General features: G+C 31.9%; 1 protein-coding gene across 10 annotated transcripts in view; it reads left to right on the plus strand.

Moving 5' to 3' along the window:
* The window catches only part of LOC138692649 (ribosome-binding protein 1-like), a 163455-nt gene that overhangs the window by 81628 nt on the left and 64426 nt on the right, over positions 1–17401 (plus strand). For 8 of the 10 annotated variants that reach the window (XM_069815735.1, XM_069815738.1, XM_069815741.1 and 5 more), the window contains 4 exons: positions 1202–1347; positions 3788–4066; positions 9443–9592; positions 14605–14853. In XM_069815735.1, the coding sequence (XP_069671836.1) occupies positions 1202–1347; positions 3788–4066; positions 9443–9592; positions 14605–14853 (824 nt within the window). The remainder of the gene's footprint in view (positions 1–1201; positions 1348–3787; positions 4067–9442; positions 9593–14604; positions 14854–17401) is intronic. The other 2 variants (XM_069815744.1, XM_069815745.1) reach the window with 1 other exon arrangement.

Here is a 17401-nt window from a genome sequence, read left to right on the forward strand (position 1 = left end):
CAATGTGCAACTCAAATCAAGAAATGGATTCAGAACATCTCAAAATCTGTGCGTCAGTGGCTAACCATGACAATATCTTTGAAAAATATTGGAGTGCAAGAGGTCAAATGACTTTATTGTCAAATGCCTGGCATTAGAAAACAACACAACAACATTTTATGAGATTCGCCAAAAATAGGGAAGCTTGGAAGGAAGTTCAACAGCAACCCAAGGCTTTATTATTATTATTATTATTATTATTATTATTATTTGCTACTGCTTGCACTAATAGTGCCGCTTCTCCTGCTGCTGCTGCTGCTGCTGCTGCTACTACTACTACTACTACTACTACTACTACTACTACTACTACTACTACTATTATTATTACTACTGTACCACTATGACTAACACCACCACCACAACTACAACTACCACTACTGTTGCTGCAATTTTTTTTAAATTTGATGTTTGCATATCTCTAAATAACCTTAATTATCTTTTTCTACGATACTGCGTAAAATTACATTTTACCCACTGTTATCTGTGCCTAAAATGAGCCTTTAAAACACTAGTGCGTAAAAAAGTAATCACTTTAGGCACTGCTAATCATTTTACACACTGGCAAAGAAAATGTAATATTCATTGCACAAACTTCATTCAGTAAGAAATTATGCATTACCTCGATCTTTCATTACTTAAATATTACACATAACACAAATAAGTAACAAATTTAACATTGATATCTACATTTTAGCCCTTATTATTCTAAAGTTGCATGTAGTATTCATTGCAAAAGATTTATCATTCAACTGTTCATAACCGCTTTGTTTATTATATGGCGAGTTTAGACGGCCATGAAATCGTGAATATGAATCAAACAGCTGTCATTCCATAGATACTTACTTCTTAATGGTTCTGAGTTTAGATGGCCATGACATTGTGATCTTACAAACTCTTCAACTTGAAATATTTATTTAATGTAAATTTGTGCTATCGTAGAAGAAACATTATATGGCACACATTTGTAAAGTCATCTTTTGGCTCTCATATCTTTGTTAAACTCGGCCTCGCCTCGTTTCGCAAACTTTACACTCGTGCCAAAAAGAGAAGCTTTACGAACTTGTCTCATAAATAATACTGTTAAATTGTATGGTGTGCGTAATATATCAAAACCAGCTATTTCAGACCTGCATTTGGCATTTGTGTGTTTCATGTTTTACAGGTGGTGATCGTGAAGGTGTAAATGTCAGTCTTCTGGTTCCATTAGTTCGTAAAGCAGAGCTTTCTCGTTCTGAGATTCAGATCCTCATAGATCTTCTCCTGAATAAACAACAAGGTTCTGCTGTGGGAAATTCCGAATGGATTGAGGTTAGAATTCCTTTCCTTCCTTTATCTACCATAGCCTTAATTCGAATGATGTTTACAAATACAACTAAACAAAATTATTTCAGTTTTTTATATTTATTTTTCCTGAAAACTGGTTGCAGTGGTACAGTATATATTTATGTTGTGTATTAGTTTTTTCTTAATATAAAAGTGAGCTACCGTATGTTAAATGAGTATATTGTGTACACTGCACAGGATTAGGTACTTTAATTTTTGACATTTGTTTTCTTTAACAAGTTATTTATTTAGGTTAATGAAGTGTATCTGAATGTATTTATGTAGATTAGTGGCAGGTGTACTGATTGAACCTTGTTCTACCCAAACAATTTTCTGCGTACTTTTATTTTAAGAAGTATTTGTGAATTCATTAACTTATATTAGGGATTATTTTTAGAATATGGATGCACCTTCTTGCATAACTATTATCTTCGCAAAATGGTCTCGTCACACTGCGTTGTTATCTTCAGACATAAAAGATAATTTTGCAGTATATTTTCGGATATTTTAATGCAATCTGTCACTTACTAGTAATATCGCAAAACATTTGCTATAAAATCAGTTTTATTAAATAGATTGGTTACATATTATTATTATTATTATTATTATTATTATTATTATTATTATTATTATTGTCATCATCATCAGTGGTGGATGTAGTGTGTAAAGGGTTGTTGGACAATAACTTCATTTAGGTCAAAATTACATAATGCAATCTGTCACTTACGAGTAATATCGCAAAACATTTGCTATAAAGTCAGTTTTATTTAATAGATGGGTTACATATTATTATTATTATTATTATTATTATTATTATTATTATTATATTATTATTATTATTATTATTATTATTATTATTATTATTATTATTATTATTATTATTATTGTCATCGTCATCATCAGTGGTGGATGTAGTGTGTAAAGGGTTGTTGGACAATAACTTCATTTAGGTCAAAATTACATAAATTCTTGCTTAATATATTACTTACTGATTAATATTTGTTACTTACAATGAAACTAACGTTTGTCCTTTCTTGTTATTATTATTAATTTCTTTAAATAGAATACAAAATCTCTAATGGCAAAATCTCATTACATTAATATTATTATCATTATATCAATATATTTTAGGTTTATATTTTGCTCCCTATAACATAGTCCTAGTAAACTACTATTAAATTAATTCTCATTATTTAACCGACTAGCTATCTCAACTTAATTATAATTCTTTACATATTGCATGTATATCTAATTGAATTATATTAGCTCATAAATTAAGTTAGTACATTTTCGTATAGGCTTTATCTCAAATTAAATAAACATGTACTAGTCGTTAAAATTTAACTGATAAATATTTCTGGAGAATCTTTAGTGTATTGTAAATATTCATAATTTAAATAATATGTATGTTACTATTATATTGATTAAGGTTGACTGATGGAAGAGAAGGCCTTATGGCCTTAACTCTGCAAGCAAAAATAAAACATTCTATTCTATTCTTTTACACTGTCAAATAAAAAAAAAAAAACATATGTATCTGCCTGACATACAATCCACATTTTGCCTTTTAGAAAGGTAGTAAATCCTACAAAAATTGGATTTTACATGTTGTTACATATTTCTTGTTATATTATGTACATTTCAGACTTTGTACATATAAATCCTGACCCTAGATACTTATTAATATTTACCAATTTGAACAATTTCTCTATTACGATTTCAAGTACCTATGAGAAAAGAATGTGTCCAGAAAATTTGAAATGAAACATAATATATTATATTGCTATATTTAACAGTGACATATTTCACCAACAACAACAACAACAAATTCCACAATTTGGGACATCTGGCCGAAATCTACAGCTGGCCACTAGGATCCAGAATACAAAGCAAAGGTTAAATAAAAAATACAATATGATTGCGGAGAGAATACGGACAATGATAAATTTAAAAATAAAGTGCAATTTGATTTCGGAGAAACATGATATGAAAATACATTGAAGAGTAATGAAATGAAGTGAAAAAAAATTACATAGTATTATACAAGTGATTGCGTAAAATGGATAATGAATCTCTCAATACCATTAGACAAATTTTGTTAATATCCTCATTAGAAAATTTAAGAGAAAGGAGAATGGTTTTGGTTAACTTAAATGAAGTTCCTCTAGCGCCAAAAAGAAGTCCTTTCACTTCCCATGTATTAATATTCATTTTGTATCTCTCACTGAAGTGAGGAATACATGGGTTGTAAATAGACTTCTTTTCATCGTTAACGTTATTGGCTTGTTGATCATCCTTCTCAAAACTTATGATTTAGTATCTACCCAAATTATGGATTATGGTTGTACATGATAGCTTTCAACAAGAAACTTCAGCTACAAGGCAGGAATGTATTTAAATTAGTTAGTATCTTGTTCCATTATAGGGCCGTCAGGATCCAGTAGTGAAGTTGAAGAAGCAGTTAGCAGAAAAGGAGAAAGCATTGCAAGAAGAGCAAGAAGCCTCACAGTCTCTCCAGAGCAAATTGAAGGAGTTGCGCACAGAAATTAACTCGGAACGCTCACGTCTCACACACACCTGTCGACAGCTGGAAGAAGCTGTTGTAGCAAAGCAGACTGAAATACAGTCGTTGTCTACCAGACTGCAGCATGCCGTAGATTCCCACAATGCTGAAAAGCAGGCTCTTACTCAGCAAAACCAGCAGGTGAGAGACTTTCTTAACAGACCAGACATAATTTTAACTTTGTATTATGACACTCACTATTATTACGCGACAATTACTGGATATGATAGATTGAAAATTATTAATGATCTTGATGCAATCAACCGAAAAATAGAAGATTGGTGTTCAGCTAATTGAAGGGCTTAGTGGAAGAAGGGGGTATCCCTCAAAGGTATGTTTTTGAGATATTTAGCATTTTGTTAGATTCTCTGTAACTTAAGGAAAATAATAAGAATCACAAAGTCTTTTGGGTAATGTGTTAGGTAGGTATTGAACTAACTTTCTGCAAATGTAGAGCATAATATCTTGATTATTATTGTTATTGTAGGAAAATTTCACTTATGATATACTATATTTTACAAGAAAGAAAGAAACAAGCTTTGAAAGGTATTAATCAAAAGAAACTTAAATAAGATTCATTTGTTTGTCTGTTGAGTCAACTGTCCGAAGACAGGTCTGAACCTCATAAGTGGTACCAACAAGGCACCATTTATGAGGCAACTAGACCAGGCGGTAATGGGTTATGATCATTGTTTTCTACTTCACATCCATTATCTGATTTCAAATTTAAATAAAAGTTGTGATGAATTGGAGGTATGAACTTTAATATGGACAGTATGTCAGGATGCTAAGCAGCTTTGATGAGCATTCCATCGGGGTGCTTTGGTTTCATAACTGTGCTTGTTATACAGAGTGTTAAAAATATCCAGTATTTTAGGAGGTGCTAGTATGCATCAAAACAAGAAAATAATGTCCAATAAACATCGGTCCTACAACACATACTTTCTGAACACTTCTTCATAGGAGGTGCCTAATCTAATGTCCACTCATTGCAATGCAAGGTTTCAAGAAACTGTGGGATACCTCCTTATTCCATTCAGAATTTTGATACAACTTACAAAGCCCTTTCATATGTTCATATTTACTTTAAAATGGGACTATCCCTTACTTAAATAGCACATTAAACTAACAGTAGATGGACTCAGCTTTCATAATATGGACTTAGTTCATTTTTACCAAAATGTGGGATACCCTCTTATTCCACTAACCCCTTCAATTCTCTTTGCTTAAACAAAGAGAAGATACAGAACTTAGAGTTTTCCTTAAACAATAGAATCAATTGTAAAGAATCTGTCAAATTTTTAGGAGTGCATATACAATCTACACTTAAATGGGACTGTCATATTGACATACTATGTAAGGTATTTTTATGTTAAGGAAATTAAAAACACATGTTAGTGTTGAAGTACTAAAATCCGTATACTATGCTTATATCCATATCAATCTGATGTATGGAATAATAGTTTGGGGTAATGATCCTAAAATAATAAAATTATTGAAACTACAAAAGAGGGCAGTAAGAATAATTTGTAATGTTGATAACCGTACACATTGTAAACCTTTATTTCGGAGACTTGAAATTCCAACTGTACCGACTTTGTATATTTTAAGTTGTTTAATGTATGTACAAACAAATATTAATAATTTTACTACAAATAGCTCAGTACAAGCTATTCTACAAGGCATAAAAATTATTTAAGAAAAGGACAATGTAACTACACTACTACTAATAGCAGCTTTGTAGAAATTTGTAAAAAGTTATATAATGTTTTACCCGGCAATATTAGACATTTAAGCTTGAGGCTTTTTAAGAAAGAAATTAAAAATAAATTAATAGACTTGTCATTATATAATATTGGTGAGTATTTTAACTCTATATAGCTGTATAACTTTTAGGGAGAATTGTCCATATGATATTATATAACGTGATTATTTCATTGTATGTAACTTATGAACTTATTGCTTACTTGTAAATCATGACATTTTCCTATGCTGCGTTGTACAGTCTTTGGAATGAAATGTTTAAAATAAAATAAAAATAAAAATTCAGTCATGCCATAAAATCAAGATTATCCACTCGTTGCATAAATAACTATTACAGTTTTAGTTTATTATTAGATTGAGTTAAACTCATTCCAATTAATTATTGTTCTTATATGAGATAGACTAAATAATCATTTTCAACCTGGACCATGTGTTATATTTAACTGTTATTAAATACCAATGACTTCTTTATGTTCTGTCAAATAAATAAGGACAACTTTATTTTCCCAGGTTAAAATACGCAAAATGTTGTGCACTGCCAAGAAAAATGATTTCAATATACATTATTGTAAACTCATACTTGTGAGTAAGTGAAATAACATTTTTTCTGAGTTTCCCTCTCTCCTTCTCTCATGTTACACTTCACACCTTTTTTTATTCTAGTTGCTATAGCACCATCATTTAGGAGACAGTTTCTAGGTTTATATTTATTTTCTTTTACTCACAATTATCTGTAGAATAAACACCACGAATGTCATTATATGTTTATGAATCACATTATACCCTCTGTGTTCTTGTTCTAAGTTCTCCTAACTTTTTTCTCAGGACTGGGAACATGTGATTGAGCTTAAAAGATGCGGGCACCATTTGTGAATGCTTGACACTGACAGTGTACTGTGTATGCCACAAAGAACTCCAGTGTCTGCAGTGAGAGTTACAAGATGTTTTCAATACTTCAAATGGCGACGTTCTCATTACAAGATCAGCAAGTTATTATCCGGTTTCTCCACTTGTGTGGCATGACACTCATCAACATCAGCAGTTGAGTGAGATATGCGATGATAGTGTCATGGATGTAATAGGTGCACTTATTCCACTGTTGGCCCAGCTGATGTGTGGCCAAGACTCTTACTGTTTATTATCATATGACATTCAGCCTTCTTTGAACTGTCTCACCAATGAACGCACATTTTTTCACATCCATAACACCATCACCACATTTCTCACTCAGTTGACAGTGAATGTCAGTGGAGTGGATGTCACGCTACACAAATGGAGAAACTGGATGATAACAAGCTGGTCTTGTAATGAGAACGTCGCCATTTGAAGTATCGAAAATACCTTCTAACTCTCACTGCAGCCACACTATACTAAAAGCCAGGTTATGAACTGACTAAACAGGAAGTAGTTGGGTGGGCAAGAGGAAAGTGCGGGTTAGAGGGGTAGCCTGTGCAGTGATGACACGTTGAGTGTCGGGGATGGAGGGGAGAAGGAGAACGGAGCTTTTCATTGGACCTCACGTGAAAATGTCGTCTGCTAACGAAAATCTGGCAACGGGATCACGGAGACAGTATAGCCAAACTTCCCAGTTCATTTGCAGTACCACGTGCATTACGAGTCGCATTTCGTACCAGCGTCATTAGCTCGTGCTTTCTTAAAACAGTAATTTTAATTACTAATATTGTTGATAGTATTATCAAGAACTATATACTTGAATAGAATAATGAATTCTCCCGAGTGTTACAATACAAAAGAAAGCGGGTTTTTAAGTCTGGAGAGAAAGAGAAATGATTTTGTCTGTATGCAAGCACTACCGACAAAAAGTGTAAATGGAGGCATCACATCGGTGCAAGAAGCAGCGCGGCAAACAGCTGAGGCACTGCTTGTGGCTTACTTAGCTGTTCTAATTTCCATATTGTGTGTACTATAAATTAATAGCAGACCTGACAGTGTCCGAATACTCTTATTTATTTTAAACATTGGCTCAGCCGGCTCGAGTTTTCCTTTTAAATTTTGTATATTTGCTTATTTATATATTATGTGAATTAATAATGATAATAATAACAATAATAATAATAATAATAATAATGGAATATACTCGTACATGACTTAATTAGTGTAAATATAAAATTAAGATCATATCCATTAAATTATTATTATTATTATTATTATTATTATTATTATTATTATTATTATTATTATTATTATTATTGTACAAAAATAGCTAAATAGTAAATTCGATTTATAACAACTCAAAATAAAATAAAAATTACTATAGTATATCTTGATACATTTAATTAACACTATATTATTATTATTATTATTATTATTATTATTATTATTATTATTATTATTATTATTGTTGTACAAAAATAGCTAAATAGTAAATTCGATTTATAACAACTCAAAATAAAATAAAAATTACTATAGTATATCTTGATACATTTAATTAACACTATATTATTATTATTATTATTATTATTATTATTATTATTATTATTATTATTATTGTTGTTATTATTATTATTATTATTATTATTATTATTATTATTATTATTATTATTATTATTGTACAAAAATAGCTAAATAGTAAATTCGATTTATAACAACTCAAAATAAAATAAAAATTACTATAGTATATCTTGATACATTTAATTAACACTATATTATTATTATTATTATTATTATTATTATTATTATTATTATTGTACAAAAATAGCTAAATAGTAAATTCGATTTATAACAACTCAAAATAAAATAAAAATTACTATAGTATATCTTGATACATTTAATTAACACTATATTATTATTATTATTATTATTATTATTATTATTATTATTATTATTATTATTATTATTATTATTATTATTATTATTGTTGTACAAAAATAGCTAAATAGTAAATTCGATTTATAACAACTCAAAATAAAATAAAAATTACTATAGTATATCTTGATACATTTAATTAACACTATATTATTATTATTATTATTATTATTATTATTATTATTATTATTGTACAAAAATAGCTAAATAGTAAATTCGATTTATAACAACTCAAAATAAAATAAAAATTACTATAGTATATCTTGATACATTTAATTAACACTATATTATTATTATTATTATTATTATTGTACAAAAATAGCTAAATAGTAAATTCGATTTATAACAACTCAAAATAAAATAAAAATTACTATAGTATATCTTGTTACATTTAATTAACACTATATTATTATTATTATTATTATTATTATTATTATTATTATTATTATTATTGAATTGAATCGTTGTTCGTTTAACTGAAATGTTTGAATTCGTTATATACTTCTTTATTATATTAATAATTGAAAACACAGCTACGACAGTTATTTTAAATATATTATGTGACAAACACTGAACACGCTTTGAATCTCGCACCACTATGTGGCAACAGAGCTCAGAAAGAGAGAAACAGAACGTTGCTTCTGGTTTAGTCGGTTCATAATCTGGCTTTTAGTATAGTTCTGTGTACTGTACATTGCTGCCATCTGTGTCACACATTCACATACAGTGCCTGCATATTTTAAGCTCAGTTGCATGTTTGAGAAAAAATTAGGAAACCTTACAACTTGAATGCATCTCGTACATCCTAAACCATAATTTGTTTGGTGGTTAGCGATAATTATACAAAATATTTGATGCTGATCTCCTATTCCCTTTGAATCAAGTTGAATTTGTTTGTGGAGGTTCATGATGATGGTATGCTTATAGCTGCAAGCTCAGGTGAGTGAAGACCACCTGCTACTCAGAAAGCTGCAGGAGGAGCAGGGTCAGGCTCAAGGAGTTATGGAACAGGAGTTGCACAGCCAGCGCCAGCAACTGGAGCTTCACATTGCTCGTCTCAACGAGACAAACCAGGAGGTGAAGGCAGCATCTCTGATTTGGTGGACAGAAACTTGCAATGAGGAACAGGGTCAATGTCTGTGTGCTGTAGTCGTGAGAGAAGATGCAGGACTATTTGAGTTAACATTAGGCTGAGATTGTAAATCTCACATACGTCTATATATATAATTTGAACTGGTAATGGAAATTACGGGAAAACGGCTGAACGGATTTTAATAAATGGCCCCTCATTTTGAAGCTTGGAACCCAAAGTTTTTCGGAAAAGTAGTAGTTTTCAGTGAAATGTCAATTTTCCTACATAATTTTCCTATTTTCCAAAATCCATCTGTTGTCAGTTTTGAGAACTAATTTTATTCAATCACAGCCGACTTGATTGAATTTCAGAACAAAACACAAACTACAATAAACAATAGGCTATTACACGAAGGCCATGACCTGCAGGAATGCCGACATATTTAGAGCTCAATTCAATTTGTTATTAAAAACTGATTCTGCAATGTATAATTTTCTGAGTACAGCTGTGTATTGGATATTCAAATCTACGAAACTTGAGGTGGTTTAATGACATTATTACCATTAGAAATTAAATATTATTATACCGGTAGTTAATATCATGATGCATCTATTTTTCATTAATTGTACATAATATTGATGCTATATTGATGACATGAAAGTGAAACGTTTTGTGGTTATGTAAGTAAATGTAGAGAATATCTTAATTTAGATCTTCATTTCTATAATTTACTGAGTGGCTGCTATATATAACTATAAAACTTAAGTAAGATAATAATATTGTTATTAAAAATCAAATATTTTTATACTTATTAACCCAGTGGAGTTGGGTCTTTTTCATATACTTAATGGTGGTGTAGTGTAGATATTGATATGTGTCATTGTCTTCAGTATTGGCTCGAGAGAGCGCAAAAATTACAGTTCCTAAGGAAAGATCAAAAGGTATTACTTACTGATAAAATAAGAGGCCTACAAAATTTTCTGGTCTCCAGATCATTTCAGCAAGACCTCTTAGTAGGATAAAATGATTTTACGCTCGACATTTCAAGTTCTACATGCAGCAGCTATACGAAAATGCTATTGTTCGAAAGCTTAGCAAACCTGACATTTTTTTAACTTTGCCTACAATCCACAATGACCTGAAATAGCTACTGCTATCGTCCTGACATTGATACTTGCGTTTTCGCCTTGAAACTCAAAAGCTGAAGTTGGATAGGTCAAGAAAAAGTATTTGGCTTAAAAAAATCCATTCAGAGGGAGTATGTTTCATTATCATGGAAGTAAATAACTATCAAAAAGACAAATATTCTTCATTGAAAATAAATCTGAAAAATTTTTATTTGAACGTCTAACGAACTTAGTTTGCAGCAGCATTTGCTGCACAAGCCACTAGTTATAATTTAAAATCATTATAGCTTTGCTATGTTTTTTTAGAATATCCTCTACTGAGTTGTAGTGAAACATTTCAGTTTTTACCTTTCTTAAATTTTCCTACCAAAACTCATTTGGTTTATTGGAAATTTTTGTGGAATGTTTTATTTCATTATATAAATTATCTAAATTTTAATTCTCTTAAAGAGCCGTAAGCTAACCTGACCATCAGGTAGTTATCTTTAAATGCAAATACTTTTCAAATTATTCAAATTTAATCATATGATGACTTGAGAAAAAATAATTTTTGAAGTCATACAAATTTCAAAAAACTATATCTCAGTCGAACGACCTTGCATCATTTTACTGGTACGTCACTTTATAAAAGTACTTACTCTGAACACAAAAATCACAGCAGAATTCCAAAAATCTCATATTTCTTCTGCACAGAACATTTTTTATGACAGGTGTTAATAAGACACAAAATGAGTAATAATTTGAAAAATAATTAACTTAGAGACATCAAATTTGGTATGTAGTTCAATTATTATAAGATTAATGTACAGTATAAATTTCAAGAAGTTTGGATAAAAATTACGGGACTTAGAATTTTCACCTGTGCATTGCCTTAAATTCAATTTCCCAGATAATAATTTTTTTACATTTTTCAATCTAGGAAGTCACATTTCTCAAAAAACGAAGTGAGATAATGCAATGGCACTTTTACCACACATTTTAAACACTATATTATGTGGAAATGTATATTATTTTTATGTCGCTTGAAAAATACAGTCTGTATAATTTTTATGCATGACCTTAAGACTCAGTTCCATTACTCAATTATTCAGCTACATTTTAAGCCATGAAACTAGAAACAATCTTTATTCATTTATATGTAATCTAATTGGTAAGCTGCATTTTTCTGTTTCATTTTTTGGTCGACCAAATTTACAAATAAAAAAAATCTGAAAATTTCAATATCATCTAATCTTAATGAAAAAATTAGTGATTAAAATTTAATTGCAATAGGATAAAAATTGTGGAAGTTTTGAAACTTAGTAGTGCATACCTTTAATTCATAGTATGTTTAGAAATTAAAGTTTTTAATAGCATTCCTCAAATTTTTCTTATACCATATATTACAATCAAATCACTGTTTAACTGCTGGATGTTATGACTGGAGTCCTGCATTTGGTTACCTAGGGGCTTCCTGCAACCCACGTGCACGCAGGGGTGTGTGTATGTGTGTGTGTGTATTTTTTTTCCGAACATCTGTCCAATTATTGTTCATGAGATAAAACATCCTCTGTATCAGCATTACTACTTGGTATGCTTAAAACAAAACTCGCTAGTGTTTCCAAATTTATAACTATAACATGGTTTGATTTTAAACAGGTAAGCACTAATTCCACGGGTTACATCAGCTGCTTGTCTATGCGGATGACGTGAATATATTAGGAGAAAATCCATAAACGATTAGGGAAAACACGGGAATTTTACTGGAAGCAAGTAAGGAGATAGGTTTGGAAGTAAATCCCGAAAAGACAAAGTATATGATTATGTCTCGAGACCAGAATATTGTACGAAATGGAAATATAAAAATTGGAAATTTATCTTTTGAAGAAGTGGAGAAGTTCAAATATCTTGGAACAACAGTAACAAATATAAATGATACTCGGGAGGAAATTAAACGCAGAATAAATATGGGAAATGCCTGTTATTATTCGGTTGAGAAGCTTCTATCATCCAGGCTGCTGTCAAAAAATCTGAAAGTTAGAATTTATAAAACAGTTATATTACCGGTTGTTCTTTATGGTTGTGAAACTTGGACTCTCACTTTGAGAGAGGAACATAGGTTAAGGGTATTTGAGAATAAGGTGCTTAGGAAAATATTTGGGGCTAAGAGGGATGAAGTTACAGGAGAATGGAGAAAGTTACACAACACAGAACTGCACGCATTGTATTCTTCACCTGCCATAATTAGGAACATTAAATCCAGACGTTTGAGATGGGCAGGACATGTAGCACATATGGGCGAATCCAGAAATGCATATAGAGTGTTAGTTGGGAGGCCGGAGGGGGAAAAGACCTTTAGGGAGGCCGAGACGTAGATGGGAAGATAATATTAAAATGGATTTGAGGGAGGTGGGATATGATGATAGAGAATGGATTAATCTTGCTCAGGATAGGGACCAATGGCAGGCAATGAACCTCCGGGTTCCTTAAAAGCCAGTAAGTAAGTAAGCACCAATTTCATTTCTGATAAGCATTACCTTTTATAAAGACTGCACATTTTAATGCCAGTCTTGAACAACAAAATTCCTCCTATAAATCATAATCATTCACTGCAAAATCAAATGTTTAGAATAAAAATATTTATATTATGCAAAAATAAGGGAGAAAAATGCTCAAAGGAAATATAATACGGGAGCCGGGAGTCTATTAAAAATTAAGGTCAAATACAGGAGGGTTGGCAACTCTTAATTATGAAACCAAAAAGTAGGCCTATGTAGAATCCAGATGCATTTTACTTATTGTGAGAATAATCTTCTGTTGTCCATAAGATGACTTTAAAAATAAATATTTAGTGTGTTATTAAATCCACGTGACAGTATATTTTATACATAAGTAACATTCTCTTTGTTCAGTGCCTATACAGGCAGACATACAAATAAGTAGATGTAAACACACGATGCGGAGCAGGGAGACAAGTCAGAGGGCTCAGTTCAAAGCAAAGCTAGTATGATCCATGTACACCTAACTTACACTCAAAGTAACCAGAATCAGGACTCTAGTTATGATCTCAGAGAACACAAAAATAAGTGATGCTGATAATACAATTTAGTCTGCATATTTTCACGTCTGCAGAACTCTGACATTGGAGTTTCTTGTTTCTTCATTTCAATTTTTTGTTCACTTATGTTGCTTCCCATACATTCCTTCTCCTTCCAATTCCTCGTGCCTTTCGAATGCAAGTTGTAAAAAAAGACTAATTAACAAGTAGAATGTATTTGTTGTGGTTTCGGAATTAGTAGTTTGATTTAATATTATTTTCGCAAGATGGATATCTTTGTTATTACACAATGAAATAAGTATTGATTTTTTTTTTGTATCTGATATATTTTTGAGCAGTAGGCCTACTATAAGTAGTTTTTGTATTCCAAATATTTTCATAGTTTTGTTATTCAAATTATTTACGAAGAATTTATACAGATTTTATTGTTTTAAAATATTGAAATGACTTCTCGAAGTAGACTATCTTTATTTCCAGCTTATCTCCTTTCCATGTGTAGTCCTATCATTGTACCATTTCTCAGCCAGTACTACGTAATGTATGCAACATTTCCCAGTAGAAGTGTAGATGTGAGCTTAAATTACGCATTTTATTAGTTTGTGTAAAATACGTTCGTCCTATACAGCCAGTATTTTAAACTTGTTCATTTGTAAATATACTTTGTTACATTGTGGTATTATAATTTTTAGATATTGAATGATGTTCTCTCGTACTACTATCTACTATCTAATCTTTTATTAGTAATACATTTCATCTTTAAACTTCTAACTCGCACTAAGTGTTTTTCAGTTTCTGTATTTTCCTTTACCTTCCACTTCTAGTTTCGGAATTGCATTGTTATTTTTCTCCGTAGGCTGAAGCTGCGTTCAAGTCCCAGATTGGTCAACTACATGCAGAGCTTCAGGAACAAGAGAACATCAATGCTTCACTAAGTGCTGAGCTCCAGAAGCTGAGAGAAGGACAGATAGGACGAGATGGAGAAAACAAAATTATGAGAGAACAGATGTCGCACCTTGAGAATCAGATTAGACATCTTGAATCTCAAAATTCTCACCTAACAGAGTCTGCTGATCGAGCTCAGGAACTTGCAATACAGAATGAAGTAATTGTCTCGTTTTTTCCTCCTTATTCTTCGAAGTATTAAATGTTACAGTCCCGCGCCGTGGCGTCGCAGTCTAAAGCATCCCGCCTAGGACTTGCGTTACGGAATGCGCGCTGGTTCGATTCCTCATGGGGGAAGAAATTTTCTCATGAAATTTCGGCCAGCGTATGGGACTGGTGCCCACCCAGCATCGTGATGCAGTTGGGGAGCTATGATAGGTAGCGAAATCCGGTTGCGAATACCAGCTATAACGGCTGGGAGGATCATCGTGCTAACCACACAATACCTCCTTTCTGGTTGGATGATCGTCCACCTCTGCTTCGGCATGTGGGCTTGAGGCCAGCAGCCGGCTGGTCGGTCTAGGCCCTTCACGGGCTGTAGCGCCATGGATTATTATTATTATTATTAAATGTTACAAAGGGTGGAAGTGATATAACTGTGCAGATTGAAGGGGACATCGAATTACATGAAAATAAATAAGAAATCTATTATGCGTTTTTAATTAAGTGCATGGTTAATTAGAAAATTGGGCTGAAAGTCTGCATAGTGTGGCAACAGTGTATCACTGGCTCACCTATGAATACTCACACAAACTCAGGTCTGAATAGCAGCATTCCGTCTCTTAGTTACTGCAGCAGGGTTGCCAGCCTTTCTAATGGCAGGGAATAATGTGTTAATATTGTTATTTAATTTGTAAGAAAACCGTTAATTTTATTGAAAAACTGCAAAGGGATAAATCATTCCTTATCAGTTTTTCTTAAGGTAACAATAAAAATTAGAATCATATGGGTAGTACTCATCGAGTAAAACTGTGTTAACATTGAGGGGAAAATAAATTTTTTTTTTAAGAAAAGTATTCATTTGGGACTAACATGATATTAGAATTTATTGCTTTACTCTATCCAAGGAATGAAGTGATAAAATCTGCACAGCTGTATTACTTTCACTCTGCATATAGCTAAAGAATCCTGAATCACCCTTTATGTATGTTTTCTGTAAGATTGCCATTATTGAGTCATTTCAAGCAAGATACGGTAATATTAAAATTGCACCAGCATGTTCTAGTTATTAGCAAGCAACATTAGTACTCTTAGGTCTTAATACTCAGACATGGGTTCGAAACCCGTTTGGGCTAATCACTTACTTGGGTCTTTATTATTTTTTTTTTAAGTTTCTGCAACTGCAAGGTGAATGTTAAGTAATCTTATGGAAAATTCTTGGATTAGTCTTGCTGTCACAAATTCCATTGGTAGGAGAAAAGTGAAGTGTTGCATGGTCTATTAAATATTGTAAAAATAGCACTATTATCATCATTTATGAATAACTCTTAGGCCAGGTGCACACAGAATCAGACGCGATGTGGCGAGGCGAGACGCGACATTTTGCTTTACAACGCCTCGTGACAACTTAACACGGTCTACTCGCGACAACTGATTTGCTGGCTGTGTGGGTTTAGAAAACTGGCGTAGGCTAGAAAATGGCGTCAATGAAAGAGGATTGTCTATAAGAGAAATTCCATTGTATTTTTGGTTATTATTTCCTAAGGATGCTTAATACGCCTAAAAATCTATAGAATTGAAAGAATCTTAAAATTAAATACTACTAATGTAGTGCACAAACGTCATTTTGTATGTTTATGACTACTTCACGACTCACAATAAAGAAAAATAATATATTAAATCAATAGTGAATGAAAGTATAGAGCATAGAAGTAGGCCTACTACAAATTATTATTATCAATATTATTATCCACCTGGTGCTTTCATCTCATTTGCAATTTCTCACATATTTTTAGAAACCACATTATTGTTGTGATATTGTTACAAAGATTTTATAGAACATATCTTTCCTGTACTAAAACGACTAATTTATCCGCATCGAGCTCCATTATGAATAATGTGCACTACACAACAACAATAATGTCTGTTGATGGTGAAAGCGTGCAATCATAGCCACTACTAACTCATGCGCAGTATACTGCAGCTATCAGACAGTCTCCTTGCGACGAACTTCTAGGAGTCATTCAATGTTGTGTCTCTGTGTCTCTTTGTGTCCACTCGCGACCGTCGCGCCTCGTCTGATTCTGTGTGCACCACATAATAAATCAATGGGAGACAAGTACCATGAGACAAAATGTTGCGTCGTGCCACGCCGCGTCTGATTCTGTGTGCACCCAGCCTTTATGTTTAAAAAATATTTTCCTTCTCTATAAAGTATATACAGTGGACACTGGTTAATTCGACATTCGATAATTCGAATTATTGGGCAATTCGAATAAAAGTACAATCTCCTTGAAACTCCTATTCAAAATAACGTAAAAAATTTACGTTTAATTCGACGTTTTGAACCCACCATTTGGATAATTCGAAGGAACAATTTAATTTTTTCATTATGAAAAAAGTATTCTGAATTTTATAAAAGTCGAAATATGGTTCGTGTACATCTCAGTTAAAATTTCCAAGAATCCATCTTCTAGTTTCCGCATTCCTAGTTGCTTATTGTTGAATTTCCGTTAGACTGTGACTACTGGCAAACGAACTCTACCTTA

Source organism: Periplaneta americana, chromosome 17 (assembly GCF_040183065.1).
Source record: "Periplaneta americana isolate PAMFEO1 chromosome 17, P.americana_PAMFEO1_priV1, whole genome shotgun sequence".
NCBI lineage: Eukaryota > Metazoa > Arthropoda > Insecta > Blattodea > Blattidae > Periplaneta > Periplaneta americana.